Source organism: Sipha flava, unplaced genomic scaffold, assembly GCF_003268045.1.
Source record: "Sipha flava isolate LNK unplaced genomic scaffold, YSA_version1 333_pilon_pilon, whole genome shotgun sequence".
Taxonomy (NCBI): domain Eukaryota; kingdom Metazoa; phylum Arthropoda; class Insecta; order Hemiptera; family Aphididae; genus Sipha; species Sipha flava.
This window is the reverse complement of record NW_020273024.1, coordinates 480,949-499,730: the sequence shown is the minus strand read 5'-3', so window position 1 is coordinate 499,730 and position 18,782 is coordinate 480,949. Positions and strand designations below refer to the sequence as shown.

The window sequence follows — 18,782 nt, the reverse complement described above, 5'->3', positions numbered from 1 at the left end:
GATCCTTTTGGCGATAGCTAGAAACGTTGCGATTGGTCGCGCTTGCTGTGTACACCGTCGACTATTTTTCGATTTGTCATCGATGGTGGGAAGCGGCGTACGGAATCACAGTTACCGTCGCCCGAATGCATGAAATGTGCCACGTGTACTTTTTCACAAACCGTCATTGGCTTCCTGTTATCAACCGAACCAATCACCCAATGGCGGTGCGCGGAAACGTAATGGAGCACAAACAACCGGTTTAACGGCGAACCGTGGAACACGAGGTATTGCGATTTAAAATCTGATACCGGTATCCAGGCTATTATATTCTAAAATTGTTCAGTTCTATAAAATATAAAGCAATAGTTACAGTACTTTCTTTACCGGTTTTATTAATTTTTAGATATTGTTGAACAAGCTAGGCGAAAAATATTTCTAAAGATTTAACGATTCGGAAGAGAACATGTAATTTTTACGCAATAAAGATTTATATTATAACAATTTAAAAAGTTTAAAACAATTTTCTTTGTTATTAGATCATTCACATGTAATTTGTATAAAAGGGGAATGGGATAATATTAGCAAAAAAAATGTTTTGACATTATTTTAGCTAATATCCAATTTAATGGAAGACGTAAACGCTAAGATAGGACGGGAAAATATATTTAATCCACAATTGGCTAGGAAAGCCTTCACAATGTATCGAATTATAATGGAACACGCTTTATGAACTTTGTGATGTCCCGTGATATCATCAGCAGTACCTATTTTCAAAGAAAGGATATCTACAAACAGACATGAGTGTCCCCAGATGTGAAAATAGAAAACCAAATCGACTACGTAGTATTGATAAATTACATTGCTCATGATTTAAGTACGTTCGGAGTTATCGAGGGGCAGATGGTGGTACGATCCATTACTTGGTAGAAGTAACTCAAACCGAAAAACTATCGGTAAGTTAGAAGAATAAAACAAACATACCTAATAGACTTAGATAGGCATGAAGATCCAGTAGAAATCAGACAATATAGAACAAGAATAGCTGAAGAACTCCGAAATGTAAATGAAAGAGTAGATATGAAGAAGATAATTACGAATCCTAATGGAAAAATATCAAAAAACGTTATAAACACTGCCGCAAATCTTAAATGAGAACCCACACCCAATAACAAGAATGATTGGTTCAATAATGGATTTATGGAAGCGGTAAAAAACGTAATTAAGATGCATAATCCATCGAAAGAAAATCAAGCAAAATTTAAATATTATAAAGAAGTAGTAAATAAGACATTTAGAAGAGAAAAAAGACAAGCTGAAAAGAACACATTAGAAAAACTTGAGGAAGATTGAAAGAACCCAAGAAAATGTTTCAAGCACTGTACTCGTAAGTACCTTAAACAAGGTTTCAAACAACCAACACTCTTTCTAAAAAACGACCAGAATCATCTACTATTAGAACCGGAAGAAATAGTACATTTTAAGAAATACTCTGCTACCCTACGAAATGTAAGTGAGACAAATAAAGACACCGGGACTAGATACAAAGAGGTGATATTTTAAACGGTCAAACTAGTCTTGGAAGAAATCGAAAATTTAATTAAAAAACTAAAAAATCAAAAAGCCCCAGAAGATAACATAAATTCGGAACTATTCAAACTGGCGGGGGAAAATATAGCGAAGGAAATGCAACCTCTAATAAATTAAATATGATGTAAAGAATAGATCTCTAACGATTGGGAAATTTTCATTTCCATGTCTTTATTTGTGTGTTCACAATTTTGAATAAAATCAGAGAGCGTTTATTAGGTGGTTCATCAATTGCAACATGACAAATATCAATTGGTCAATATTTGATGTGTTGGGAGTAAAAAAATGTATCTGTATGTAATATGTTAATTTTGAACTATTATTTTATTTTTATGTATTTATGTTGAGTAATATATGGCTTATTATTTATATACAAGTGAATACCAATGTTTTGACATGCTATATAATGGATCACAGGTTTAAAAAAGTGTACAAGTAAAATAAAATTGGTATAAATATATTTAAAAAAGTATTACAAAATATAAATGCACTAATTCTAAGTACATAAATGATTATTAAAATACTAAAATACATGTTTCTTACAATACAAGTATATTTAATGAAAATAAATAAAATAACTTAGAAACTAAAATCAATGAATTATTAAAATGAAATTATAAAAAAAAAAAAATAAATTATATTTTGATACTTTAAAATAGTAAATAATAATTCATTTTAATACAGATTATACTGTATGAAATTTTCAAAAATATACATGTTAAAATAATAAAAAAACAATATAAAAAAATTTGGTAAAAGATAGGATATAATAATAATATTAATAAAAAAACATACATCTTACTAATGACTACATTGTCAAATAATTTATTGGTTAGAACAAAATTAATTCAAAATTAAACACAAAAAAATCCATTATTATAATTTTAAATAGTCTATGTTTTGTTGTACTTATAGAATGTTAACACTTTATATGAGATTCTGAGAAATTTAAAATATAAATGTACATCAAATTCAACAAAATTTAAAAAAAATAAAGAATCTTAAGTAATGTTAAGTACTACTGAAATAACCACATGTTTTATGATTTCATTGTACTACACTTGAAAGACTCTGGTATGAGCAACTTGTTTATCACTTTTTAATTTAAAACTATAGAATTAAATGTTTGTACAATTATTTTAAGCTTAATTTTTAATAAGTACAATATTCTTAATAAAAACAGATTCTTTAATTATTCAGAAAAATATATATGAAAGTAAAATGAATACAGATAATGGTAAAGAGGTAGATAGATTCAAAAATAGAAAAAGTACATATTATTGTTATTAAAATGGAAAATTATACTATAAATGTTTGTATTAGAAAAAGTGTTTTGAATAAAAAATTAATACATTTCAAATCCAAACGAAAATAAAAAAAAAAAAACCAAAAAACCTTTTTGATCAGTCAATTGTTCTGTTAGGACATTTTTCTGAATAGAAGAAAAATAAGTAAAAAGTTATTTAAAAATATTATTAGAATTATGTACTACCAAACTAATATAAGAAAATATTAGGATCAAATATTTAATAAAAAAACAGATCTTCCGTTCAACAAGTATAAATTAGATTCTGTAAGTAATATATAAGTTCATTGTATACATATTTTAACATAAGTTTACTAAATTGACATTATTGACTTTATTTTTATATTGTAGACAAATATATATATTTCAAAGCAAGTATATCAAAAATGAATTTAAAAATTATGTGGAATGTATTTTATATTCATACCTCATAAATTAATCATTTTTTTCAAATTTCACCAATCTAGTTAACATGGATGTAATGCAAGGAATTTGTTTCTGTTGGTGCATATAAATATTTGTAGGAACATTAGATTCATATTCGATTGCTACCTTACGATTTACAAAAGTCAATAAAGTTAAGAGATCTAGTGTAAAACCATATTTATCAAAAGCTTCACATAGAGCTTGCATAAACCAAGAGCCTTTTTGAGTATTACGCCATGAATAAAAACCTAAAATAAAAACATGCATAATTAAATTTAAAAAAAAAAAATTATTAATATTATCTAATTCCTTACAAAAATAAACTAAAAATAGTTTATTTACAAGTCAAGCGATATGCATTTATTACTGTTAAGATAATTTAGACAGGTAAAAGCTTATGAAATAATAATAAATAATTTTTAGAGTTGACATTTTTTTTTATATATTTGATAAGAAACTGATTAACTTCACATTTAATATTTAATATTTCATTATAACTATATTCCTATTAAATAAAAATGTATAATTTATATTCGTAGTAAACTTAAAACCAAAACATAAATACTAGATGCAGATGGTTGATATAATCATGTCGTATGTAGTCATAATGTTCCTACCTTGTGATCAGTGCTGAATTAAATATTTGTGGGCCCCTAGACAATTAAAATGTTGGGCCCTACAAAATAATTTTTTACATACATTTTTAACATTACTATCCAATAATTAAAATAAATAGCTTTAATAATAATCAACTATTATTTATAAACAAAATCGTGTTTATTGAATTTTTTTATTTGCAAGAAAAATCAATAAATTATTATATTATTTCTATTTTTTTTCAAAATTATTGTATTATTATTATAAGCCTATAACACCTACAACTTAATATATATATATATGATATTTCATAATGACTTTTGTCTCGTAAATTCGTAAATAAAATACATTTATTATTAAATTAAATAAATATAGTTATCCATTAAACACAGAGCTCCTTAAATGAGTGAAGCTCTAAGGTGAGCGCCTACTCCGCCTAATAGGTAATCCGGTACTGCTCGTGATAAAAATATATATTATTATTACATATAATAATAATGACATTGTATGCATACATCATATAATTTAATAACATCTGAACAGCGATAAACAATTATTTAAGATGTATAATATTTTCTAAATAAAAAATTTAAATAATTTTAGTTATTATTCTAATATTTTGGATAAATCATTTGATCATATTAATTTATCTTCTGTTACTAAAAATAATGAACATCTTTTATAATAATTTTATCAAAATGTGAGTTAATAATATTTCACTTCCCATGCCTACCATAAAAGCAATCGATATATTTTAGTTAAAGTATATAAAATTTAAAACAAATTTTATAAAAATAATCAAATTAAACAATACTGATAAATAACATTTTTATAAACTAAAAACATAACCATATAACAAATAATGTACACTACATCTTTAAAATATGCATCTTTGAAAAACTAATTAATTAAAAATGTTAATTATAAATAAAATTATGCAATGTAACTCATAGTTATAATTTTAAAGTACACTATAAATGTTTTAAATTTTAAAAAAATGTATGATTTTATAAGTTACAAATATACAGGGTATCCTGGGTAGAAGTGATCTGATCATACGTCATATGAAAGAACACCAAAAATGATGAAGAAATACCATTAAAAGAAGAGTCTAACTTGTTTATTTTTTAAGTTATGGTAAATTTAATTATTTTTTTAGCTTAACCAAACCAACCACACATTTTTTTATCTATCTTCATAACTCTTCAACATTTTAACATATATATATATATATATTTTTTTTTAAGCTAATTAATTGCGCTTTCAAACAACATACAAAATTAAATCAAATATTTTCAAATTATTTTTATAATATTGAAAAAAGTAAACATTTTTTTATCAAAAATTAGTATTTTTAAATATAAATTGCGTATTATTCCAAAAATATATATCTATATATTATAATTATTATTATTATTATTTAAAAATATTATACACATATATATATATATTATATAAGTTATTACCAGGAATTGTAGAGTAAGCGATAAGAAAATCAGCATAAATTGGTATCTTGAATGAAGAACTGCCATCTACTTGAGTCCTCAAACTTACTCCTCCATCAAGTCTGTCTCCTTGGCAAGCCTGAATGAAAAATAACTTTGGTTTACCAGCTAATGTTACACACTTATCACCGGTAAATCGTCCCCAAAGTTTGTCTTCTGGTTTATAAGCTCCATCTTTAGCATAAATAATACCTTGTTCACCATGAGACAATACTGCCATCAAAAAACAATCATATTGAGAGTAGTCTTCTTTAGCCCCTAATAATAAAATATATTAAAAAAAATTATTATTTTGTAATCAATTATTTGTAAAAATAACAATATATATATATTAAATATAAAAAAATTATTATTATATTATTGTATTTTGATAATATACAAAAATTCATATTTCTTTATTTGAAAATATCAAAATAAGCTATTAATATAAGTATACATATTATACAAAGTACGTACAGTGATCAAGTTTTTTATCTAATTGATCCAATGTTAAATCCACATAAGGAGTAACATCAAAACCAAGTTTCTTCAAAGACGATTCCAAATTAAAACAATCCAATCCAGTACCAGCTCTAGATTTAAGATCTCTGATTTCAAAGTTTTCATGATTAAAGATTATAGCCTTTCCACGATTCTTATGACGCATATTATAATACCAAGCTTCCTTGTCTGTTGAACTAATACCATCTCCTTGGCGAGGTGTACTTTTAAATCTAAAATAATAAAACTTATGTATATAAAATACTTAACTTAAAGCAGAATTATTCAAATTATCAACCACGATTAAAAGGGCATTATGAATTTTGGTCAAAAGAACTGTAGAAAACAAATTAATAGAATATGGTTATTATAATATGGTTATTAAGATGGCTATTATAGTATTAAGAATATTGATAATAGCATCATATTAATGACCAATTAATTATTATGAATACATTTTTGACAAATAATTAAAAAAATATATATACATAAAAAGAATATTAACACCCTTTTATATATAGATATATAATATTTTTAAAATTTATTTGAGCTGTCAAAATATTATGAATAGGGCTAGGATTTATATGCAATAAAAAATGATTAAATATGCATTTGGCTTATTGAAAATATGCAAAAATATGCAATAAAAATATGCTTAAATAAACCAAATAAATATTATTTAAAAAACACGTTTTCTATAAATTTTTTGTAAATACCAATTAATAAAAATAAATATATTAAACATTTAAAAAATTCTAAAACCTTAAAATCTCTAAAATATTGATGTAAAATTGATAAAGCTACTCGAGTGAATTACATTTAAAACCACATTTTCTGTACATTTTTTTTAAATACCAATTAATAAAAATAAATATGTTAAACACTTAATTATAAAAACATTTAAAAAATTCTAAAACCTTAAAATCTCTAAAATATTGATGTAAAATTGATAAAGCTACTCGAATGAATTACATGAAACAATTACATGATGTTTTAAATTTTCAAAAATGAACGATCTTCTGTTTGACCTTAGTATGTTTTTATATTTGCTAAAATTCCATTTGACATCACACGACGTTATTTTTGCATATCTAAATTTTGTAACTTCCCCAGGAGATAGATTTGGAAAATTTTCATCTACATTGTTGCCATTTAAAATATTATGTATCGTAGACAAAGCTTTTAGCCCGATATTTTTTTCTAACACTTTTTTATATTTTTTGTCGATTTTTTCAGCGATCGGTCCTTTGTTTTGGCTAAGTTTAGATTTGGTGTTTTCAACGATTTCCAAATTCTCATCGAGTAAAAGTGATGCATTTTTTAATTTCAAAATAGATTGAGTGATAAAGCCAAAGTTACTTTTTATATAAGCTAAATCATTTTGTATAGTTCTATTTTCAAATAAAGCTATAGCATTCTTTATGGATTTTGCAGTATTTTCGTCTAAAGACAAAAGCACCGATTTTATGGAATTAAAATTATCAGCATAATATGATGTGGCTTCTAGCCAAGTTCCCCATCGGGTAAGTATTGGCTGTGGAGGTAAAGGTAATTCTGGAAATAATTCTCAAAATTTTAAGATAAAATTACATTTGGGTATTTTTGTACTGCGATAAAATGAATTGTAATGAAATATACTATAAAACATGCACTTTTTGTGTTTTTATAGTCGAAATGTATAAAAATATTCATTTTGTTCAAAATATGCAAAAATATGTATTTTGTCCAAAATATACAAAAATATGACAAATAAAAAAACCACCATTTACCCCAGCTAGAGCTAATTTGTGGATATTACTTACAAAATAAGTAATCAGAAGTTGTAAAAAAAATATACAAATGCATATAAATCCTAGCCCTAGTTATGAATATAGAAAGGGTTCAATAAAGTTTGAATCAAGTTAAAAAAATAAATAGAATAACTGTTAAATTTTAACATCTTTGACTTAATCATTTAGTTACATATTTTATTATTTGGTTTAAGATCATATTTTTAAATTGAATTACAAATCAGTACTTTAATTCAACATCATTAAAATATCATTTTGTTTGAATCATAAGGCATCAAACACTAAAATAAATTAAATTGCGCTTAAAAATATTTTTGATATTAATTATTTAATTTTTTCTGTACAATTTATAATAACAATAATTATAATATAATACTGTGATAATTAAATAATATGAAAATTGAATGAAAAAGAGCTACAAAAGTGTTAAATGTCTTATACTTTTATTCTAATTCCTATTCTTCTACAGAAATTTACTCTTTGTAATGTAAAACCTTTATCCTATTTTGTCATTTATACATAGTTAAAATGAATCATAAGTTTTGTTATCGAAATCGAATGTTATATAATAACAAATAATTAAATAATTTATAGTTTTATCGCTATAATTAATGCCTACTCAAAACCCTTCTTACCTATAACATTGGCCTAACAAACTTTTGAAGGTCTCACACCTAAATTTAAACATGAAAATAAGAATTTAATATGATTTATAAATTATATTATAAATTGGTAGTAATGAAAAAAAAAATAAGAAAATATCTAATGGAGAAAATATTTAGCTACAAAATCAATAGTTGTATATGTTATTATCAAAATGATAAGTAAATTAATAGGAATACACATAAACCGTTTAAAGAATTTATAATCAATCAACAAATGATACGATACCAAATATGATAATAAAAATTGTTTTTTGAGTTTCTAAGGAAATATCAATGGTTTTAAAGAAACTAACAATGAGCCAAAAGCATCAGCAGTATCCATAGTTGATCTGTTCAGTCCATCAATCTGTGTGGTTTGAGTGCTGCAATTCGACGTAGTGGTATCATAGTTACCGTTTTCACATCTGAAACAATGAAGCATGGCATAAAAAAATAAAAATAAATCTTTTGGTAGTGGAAACATTATGTACATATTTTGCAACACAAAATCGGTATATCAACTCACTTAAGGTCAGCATTTCCGTTTTTTTCCATTGTGAAATGAAAATGAACAAATGGTTGTTAACTGTAGAAAATGAAAACAGACAAAGGGAAAAAACTGAATTCAACAAAGACGTTTAACGTTAGTCTACTTTAAAAATATAGTTAATTTCACTGATACGTTAAAGATACTACGATAATACAATCGATCAAGAGGATATCGTTCGGTGAAAATAATAACGATCGATACAGAAATGTTTTGCTGGACGAACCGTTCACGAAGTTGACGTGGTCACCGTAACTGACCGTAACTGGTGTCTCGTCTACGATTGAACGGCAACAGACCTGTCGACTAATCGTTTCGACGATGAGTCAACGAGCGTGTGGTGTGAGACTATCGTAAACATTATTGTCCATTGTTATCTGACCGTACGTCCAGCAGTGTGTCGATAACGTACAGTGTCACCACCGGACGCGATAATTCGTCGGACCGTTCGAAGGGGTCGTATTGTTGTTCGCAGTCACCGGGACACGGTTTTTGCGTTCCTTCCATGTCCGTGGCTCATGCTGCGAACACTATCACTGTTCGGTTCAACCGGTCAACAGTAAAACGAATGTCCAAGCAAATAATATAATACCGGACGAACACTCAACGCAATCATAGGCGTGCGGAGAATTTCAAATCATGGGCAGCGAATGTTTCAATTTTTTCAATTCAATTTTTTCCATAAAAACGGCTTATGCACAACTAGTGTACGGTAAAAGCCTGTGGTGCATGGGCGTAGCTAAAATTTGAATCAGGGAGGGGCAAAAACATAAAATGATTAGACTCGTAATTCAAATAATCTACAGATAAACCATTGGATAACACATAAAATGTCAAAACGATTACACGTGTAGATATCACTCGGTCCCACTAAACTATTTTTAGAATTATATCTTATTTAATTTTTGATTTTAATGTAAAATTTACACGTTTGGTATAACCAAATATAATTCAGTTTGAGGCGCAGGGGTGGGCAAGTGTCCCCCTGCCCCACCCTCGCCACACCCATACTGTGGTGACTGTGTTTTTTTTGTAACCTAACCCAACCTATTTAAACACAGTTAAGATTAGTTCAGTAAAATTTAATACACTTTTCGGATAAGGAACTTATTTTTTATTGATTTTTTTATTATACGGTGACGAGCTTGGACTGTTTGGCCCAAACAAATATATTTTAGTTGTTCAGGGGCAACAAGAGCACATACTGGCTGCTCTTGTGCGCAATCCTATGGATGCAATTCCAACATATTATGCACAACCCTACAGTAGTAAAATAAATATCATAAAAGAATAAAATATAAGAGGGTTCGATTATGTGTAAAATCAGCCTTCAGGTTAAAAGCTTTTTATTTGTTGTGTATTAACTGAAAATATTCCATAACATGACTACCACTCGTATGACATTTTCAGTTCTTTTAAATTTGATAATCAATTTTTCTGAATCTAAGAAACCTAGGTGAATTATTCGCATGCTCCATCGTTCTGTAGTGTCAATAGCTCTTAGCGGTCCTGCAGGTTACTACTAGTTAGGTTAATTGTTCAACAAATTATTAAGTATTTATCCATATCAGTGATATTTGATAACGATTAACAGTATACTGGTATGGAATTGTGAAAATGCGAACCTATAATTTTTATAGAACAGTAACATACACAGATTAAAAAAGTACCTACACAACATAATATTTTATCTAAAAGTTATAATTTATAACTACGAAACTTAGAAATATCAAAACGATTTGAAATTACCTTCTTTTTTAGCAATTTCAGCTTCCTTATTTCCCGCTAGTATCATTGCTTCTATAGCCGTATCATGTATCATTAGTGTGATTTGATATATCTAAGTGAAGTTTTTGGTAAGTCATGTTTGACATACATGGCATATTAAAAAAAGCTGCCATGGTATATAATTGAGCAAACCCTTGTCCTGAGTTTATGGTTGCCATTACATAGCGGTGTTAATAGATAACGAAATGTCAGTTGTCTTAGGCTCGTTAGATATAATGTCAATTTTATTGGATAAGTCACATTTGAATATAAATTCCGAAAAAAAACCATTTTTTCTTTCATTTAATAAATTTAAATTTTGAAATATACAACTAAAAGGATCGTGTTTAATATTTTTTAAAGAATTGAAGAAGTGTTTATTGTCCACAAATCTTCGACCTTCACAATTGTACCTTGCAAAAACAAAACAAAAAACAAAATTTTTACAAATGTAAAAAAAAATATGAAATCTTTACCTAATTTACTAGTGAATATCTTATGTTATAAAATAAATTTCTAACTACAAAACATTTTTTTTATTGGATTTTTTTATCCTATTTTTTTAATATCTAATTATAATAATTAAAATAATTTGTCTAACATACATTATTGCACGGGGGCACACCTAGACCTAATATTATGAAAAAAACAAATTTTTATCTTCGGTATAAAGATTATTTACTGACTGTACTTGTTTATTTTAGTTTTTATTTATCACAAGCAATTTATACTTCGAATCAAGTATATTGTGATTAGTATTTGATGTCGACGAAGATAATATATTACAACCCATTTCTACATCATCGATATTTATTCTAAATAATGAAAAAAAAAAAATATATTACGAACAATTCATTAGTAATTTGTTCTACATACTCGTTATTTTGATCTTCAATTGGAATAGTCAAACTATCGGTGTTATTCTTCAAAATAATTTAAACGAAAATAAAAAAGGAAATTGTTAATGAAACAAACATTTAAGTAAGTATATCCACTTACTGTTTTTTGTATGGGATGAGTTTGCCAATTTAAAAATGATAAAACATTTCCTCTATTTTTTTTCACTTTGGATAGTTTTTGTTTTTTATTTCCCATTTTACTAAATTATTATAAATAAAACAAATCGCGTTTTATAAAAACAAAATCTAAGTGACTAAAAAGTACGTAAAAATCTTACTATTTTACACTAGCGAAAAAATACATATACAAAGTGTAGTGATGATGTGAGGCCAAGTTCAAATGAACAATATTTCATGTATTCATGTTATATTATTATAGGTACCTATTATATTTCATTCCTATCAAATTATCAATATACGCAAGATATTTCATTATAAATTTTATAATTGTACCGTAGTAATACCTAGAATAGTATAATTACGATTTATAATCTATCTATCGCAGACCGTTGCATGCGATTAGGTGAAGGACCGGTAGTGGCGGGAAACTCTTCCGCGCGCGTACATGTCATTGCCGCACTGTCGCGCGCATGAACGATCCAAAAATGCGTGTTTTTTTTTACTAAAAATATGTATTTTTGGTCCATCTTACCGATCGATCCAATAATGCGATAACATTTTTGAAAACTAATCTGAATTCGTTTTAATATCTACTTGAGATCGGTCAGATCACATTTTAAGATTTCTGATTTATATTCCGAATAATCAACGTTTGAAAATGCCGAAATTTCAAAATATTCAAACAATATTTTTGGTTGTTTGGAGGGTGAAATTGGGTAAAATAGACTGACCGATCTCAAGTAGACATAATAACAAATTCAAATCAGTTTTAAAAAGTATTATCGCATTACTACATCGAGCAGTATGATGGAATAAAAATAGGATGTTTTGGCTAAAATAACTGTCCGCCACCGATCCCCTTAAATTAAAAATAATTTTCGGAAACAAAAAGTTTTCTTGTGAAATAAACGGTATTTTTCTTAAAATAAATTATCTTACGTGTGTATTTAGTCTCTAGGACTACGATTCCATGCCGCGATCGATATTTTTTTCTTTAATAGTTCTCTGAATGAAAATAAATCAACTGGGATTTTTGGTCCTTACCAGGAAATACGATTTTCCATAGTCTTACGTGTTTCTTTCGTTCTACTTCGACTTTAAAATACTGACACATTGATTACAAACAATCAATAAAGTTTTTCAGATAATTGGAAATTTGATTCGAGTTAGCCGTGTAAAAAAGTATTAGTACACGTCAGTTGGACGTTTTGTCAAGATGTTTTATTATAGGTTCACTTACAGCAGAAAAAGTTTTTTCAGGAATATTGAACGTTGAGCAGCCTTTACTATTATTTTATTTATTGCAAGTTAACGGAAATCACGTTTTAGGGAATAAATTTTACACAATTAATGTATAATACCTATATAGAGCGAAATAAATTAAGCTTTGTATAGGCACTAGTTGTATATGGATAAAAAGTCATGGGCTTCAAAAGTTTCATGAATAGCATAATCCAACCCAACTTTATCAAAAGTAATTTATTGATTGAAAATCAAACACAGATGGTATACTTTATAAACAGGTTATATTAGCTTACTTTTGAAATACATCCGAATAGTTTCCGAGAAAGTCCAACAAATATACCGCGAAAATAGTGAAATTTACATACCTATCTAACTTATAAATATAATATATTTGTTTGAAATTCGAAAAGAGAGGCATGATTTAGCAAGGAGTGATGATTTTTTTTACATGCGAACTTAGGTTAGCTGATTTGATTGAATCAATTAACTTAATCAAATACTTACTATTTATTTCAGAATTCTTATTCTATATTCTATATTCTCAATTATAATATCAATAATTAATTAGTAATTGGTAATTTAAATATTATGTTGACGAATACGAATAAATGACGATACATTTTTGCTTTGTGATAATAAACTGTACAATTATCAATTGGACGTATCAATATTTTTCTACTCTAAATATTTTCAAATAAATATTATTAGAAATACTTAAAAAATAGAAAAATAGAAAAATAGAAAAATAGAAAAATAGAAACACTTAAAAGGTTAAACAATTCTCTAAAATGAAGAAAATATAGTAAAAAAAATATATTAACAAATTAAATAAGTCAAAATAATAATTTTAAATAAAACCCAGAAATATAGTAATAATTAATAATTATGACATTGAAATGCTTATACTTGTATAAAAACTAAACAAATTATTAAATTATATAATGAAGTTGGTCATATTGGAGCACTTGTACTTGAGTGATAAATAAACATAACTCTAGGGTATGATTAAATATAATTTAAACTCATCGGTCAGGTACAAAAAAATAAAGGAACTTAATTAGTTCGTAATTATAGGTACTTTAGTACATAAATGTTAGTTACACAATGTTTTTATACACCACGACCTCTTGATTACTGATATGGTGTTAACATTTATTATTATGAACGACTAATAATTTAGTTATTAACTGTGATTATGAGATTTAATATACGAATTTAGGTTATAAACTAAAAATAATTGACTATTAAACACGCAAAAAAAAAAAATGCATTTATTCATTGAATATTCATTTATTTATACATTTATTCATTGAATTAAATAGGGCTTCGGCCTGCACATTTTACATAAATAAAACAATGTAATGGCTATATTGTTTTGGGTTATTTTTATTATATTTAAAACTCACCATGAAAATTTTCAAATATTGTTTCACTACTTGTAATTTGGTATATTGATGTATAATTAAATTTTAAAGAAATATCATTTACATAATATTTTCTCGATAATAATACTGGAGTGGTGTTACATATCGACTGTCTAGTAAAAATTATTTCCTTCATTATTTAAAATATTTACTTATTAGCTGGATTTATATTTTCTTAAGGAATAGTATATTGTCTGCGTGTGGTACCGTGGTATAATTATGAATATATACTCATAAATAGAGCGCGGATTTGTATGCTCTTAAAAGTATCGAAATATGCCATATAAATGCAGTAAAAATTATGAAAATATGTAAAAAATATACAAGAATTTTTTATTTATTTAAAATTTATAATTCAATTTATAAAAATTAATTACTTAAATACTTAATACAAAAACATTTAGGGAATTTTCTGAACTTAATTTATTTTTAAAATTTTATTTATTATTAAATAATTAAATCAAGTTTATCTTCTGTGAATCTGTGTCGTTTATTGGTTTACATATTTTTAAAGACTGAAAATGAACCCTCGATGTCAACTGAAGTTATTGGGGCATATTTGAAGCAAGTGGTATGTCGATAATCGACTGACACTGTAAGAGCGATTAAGTTTACGTCGTAATCGATTATTTATTTTATAACTAAATATATATATAAATTATTATTTAGTGACTATGAAATTTATTTTTAATTTTTCTACTTGACAAAATATTATTTTATACATTTTTTTTTTTAAATTTTTCACTTCAATATGCAATAAATTTTGAATTTTGCCAAAATATGTAATAATATGCAATAACCTCTAAATATGCAGAAATATGTAAAAAAAAATGTCACCATTACCTTCAAATTATGATGATTCGTGGAGATAACTGACAAAAATCCAAAAATATTGAAAGGAAAAAAATATGTGATTGCATAGAAATCCACGCTCTACTCACAAAATACCAATAAAAAAGTATTCGAATTAAATCTAGTTATTTATGAAGTTCATGAGTGCGTATAGTACACGTATATGTATGTGTTTTATACAATACAGTATCATAACGTTACCATAACCAATGATCAAAGTGAGGGGAAAAATAAGGACGGAATCCCCCTTCTTATTTAAGATAGAATTATAAGATTATAAGTGTCAATTAATATGAGTCTCTAAAGTCCGGAGGACGCTAAGCGGCGTTTGTAATTATCACATGAAGTACAAAATATATTACTATATGAAATTTATTATTGATTATGTGAACAAATGGAAAAAAAAGTGGAGACTTCCAAGAAAAAATATTCATAATGACATAATTATGTATGAAATAAATTTGGTTTGGTCATGGCATAAACAAATTTCTATAAAATATATGTTGGGTAAGTTGTTAAGTTAGAAAGCGGATTTTTAGGTTATAATATATGCACTAAAAAAAAACCTCTAAATATGCCATAAATATTCCCTTAAAAGCTGGTAAAATATTCTCTAAAAATGCTTAAATCCAAGAAATATTTTATTTTATTCAAAATATGCTTAAATATGCTAATTATTTAAGTATGTAAAATATTATAAATACAATGTGTTATTTCGACTAATATTGTATTAATATAATCATATAATTAATTTTTTCACTTATAAACATGTAATTTTTTACTCTTAATAGGTACAACATTTCTCAAGCAACAAAAAAAATTGTATTTAGTAGAAAATTCAAGATAACTTACAAAATGTTTTCATATGTAAATTAAAAAAAAAATTATTACATATATAATTTTTTTTTTCTGGTGTCAGGCAACTACAGAAAAACAATATAATCTATAAAATAACAATACAATGCATAAAATAAATAAGAACGAGTAGTATGGCGGGTAGTATTATGGGTAAAGGTCCCTACACGCAGCCGAGGTGGCGGTGGTGATAAAATTGTATCCACGTATTGTAAATGTGAGCCCGCACAATGCAGTGGTAATTCGGTCACGAAAAATATCGTCATACATATTTTTAAATTGAATTTTGTTCGATTTTACCGCCACCATGCAGTGGTATTTTCTATTGACATTCTTAATTTTTCCTCAAAATCAATGTTGCTATTTAAAATAAACTAGTATTATTAATTATTAATTTAAATGATTTAATATTATGGTACTATAAGATTATGAAAATATGTATAATTATATGAAACTAAAAATTACTATTTTTTATTCATTATTAACTAATTTGTTTTTGTAAGCTTGTGGATACCATGTATTTAAAATTTAACTACTATAGGTGCATAAAATGTTATTAAAAAATACATTAAAATGTATATCCATAAATATTTATTGTAACACTTGTCAATTTTTGAGAAAGCGCATCATGTATATCTAAATCCAATTTTTATTTGAATAAAATCGAATTATACAATGTTTATTTTAAGTCAAAATTATTTTAACAAAACCTTTACGTTTAGTTTAGTCATAACTGATTTGAAATTAGTGTTGTGTACAGGTTAGTCGTGTGCAGTGTATTAATTTTATTTTATACTCCGCCTAAAAAATTAGATATGGACAATGTAAATTTTATGATGTGTGTTCTTAAAATATTCGCAGAAAAAATTAAGAAAACTGTTTACTCACAAGTCGTAGACCTTTCTGATTGTTCGTAGATTTTTTCCCGGATGAAAATATGGATTTAAAAAGTGACATAGTCGACAACACGAAGTAATTTATTTTAATGTTATATATAACACGTAATCGATTTTACAATAATTTTCGATTGTGTATAGAGAATATTACAATTAGGACTAAGATTTATATGCTATAAAAAATGATGAAATATGCATTTGTTTTATTAAAAATATGCAGAAATATACAATAAAAATATGCTAAAATATACCATGTAAATATTATTAAATAAACATATATACTACCTATAAATTTTTTTCAAAAACCTATTAATCTAAATAAATATGTTAAAATACGCAAAAAAAAGATATGATAAAATGAAACACTTAATATAAAAATATTTTAAAAATAGTTCTAAAATCTATAAAATATTGATGGCGATATTGATCTAAAATTATTTATGATATTCCAATGAATTACACGAAACAATTATGTGGTGTTTTAAATTTTCAAAAGTGAACGATCTGTTTCACCTTATATCTAAATCTTATATTTACTAAAACTCCGTTTGAACATCACATATTTATATTTTGTAAATTCTCCAGGAGTTATATTTCATAAATTTTAATTTAGATAGATAATGTTATGTATTGTCTACATAGATTTTAGTTCGGTATTATTTTCTAGCATAATTTTTAATTTTTTGTTGATTTTTTTTTAATTCTTTATTCCTTTAGTTCTGAAAAACTTCTGTTTACAGTCAAATAATTGTTTGTCAACTGTCTATAACTAATGTAGTAAGTATAATCTGTTTCTAATTTTCTATCTAAAAAATAAATACAGATTTAGTAATTTATTACTCAAAATTTGAATTACAGAAAAAAGACATTACTGTAAAATCAGTTAAGCCTTTTCTTAATTTACCATCTCAAAAAAGAAAATGAAGTTTCAAAACACTATATTTTTTTATTTTTCTGCAAGAATTTCATCAGCCATTACAATATTAAACATAACATATGTCATGTTTGTACTTATTTATTATAAAAGATTAAAATATCAAAATAGTACTGTTTACTATTTATGTATTTATATACACACTATATTGTATAATTTACTAAATTATTTGTAATCTAAAAAATGTCAATGTCTTTTTATATACAACTGCTTCGTAGTGCAATTGGTAGCAATCCTTATTCAGGGTAAACATTTATTTTAATTTTATATTTTTTAAATAATATACATCTGAAAACAACGATTTTCCAATATAATATTATAACCATATATGTTTAAGATGGGCCGGACACGTATGGAGAGCATAAGACCAACTTCTATGGACCATCACGAAATGGAAACCGAACAAAAGTAGACCAAGAGGAAGGCCTAGACAACGTTGGGAGGACCGAGTTAAGGAAGACATTAGGATGCTGGGAGTCATAAATGGAGAGGAACTGGCAAAACATAGAGAATCATGGAGGGAGATAGTGGAAGCGGCAATGTGCCTAAATGGCCTAGAGTAAACCAAAAAAAAAAAAAAACCATAAATGTTAAGAATCAATTTAAAATTATTTACTTTATTAGAAAAGTAAACACACTTACTGGAAAAAATGTAAACACTACGTTTGAATTTTTTCATTATACTCGTATATTAAAAGTTACCTTAAGTTTGAATCATAGAATAGTAACTAAAAACACAACGTTTTCTTGTTTTGTATGGAGCATGAAATTCAATCACATATTCGTATACATAATATATACCTGATAAATATTATATGCTTATTATAATAATATACATTCACGAACAAACAATGAAAAACTTCAAATTTTAATAAACATTTTATTATTTAAATGTAAAGAAATGTGAATAAAAAAAGTTTTTTATT

General features: G+C 25.9%; 1 protein-coding gene across 1 annotated transcript; it reads right to left on the bottom strand.

Annotated features, from left to right (window-relative positions):
• Positions 1 to 3,256: 3,256 nt before the first annotated feature.
• On the bottom strand, positions 3,257 to 9,231 carry LOC112687160 (caspase-1-like). Its single transcript, XM_025559736.1, has 5 exons — positions 8,844 to 9,231; positions 8,632 to 8,742; positions 5,860 to 6,116; positions 5,365 to 5,661; positions 3,257 to 3,549 (listed from the first exon to the last, which is right to left on the bottom strand). Exons 1-5 carry the CDS (start codon positions 8,870 to 8,872, stop codon positions 3,311 to 3,313), a joined length of 933 nt encoding a protein of 310 aa, XP_025415521.1. The 5' UTR covers positions 8,873 to 9,231; the 3' UTR covers positions 3,257 to 3,310.
• Between the last annotated feature and the right edge of the window lie 9,551 nt (positions 9,232 to 18,782).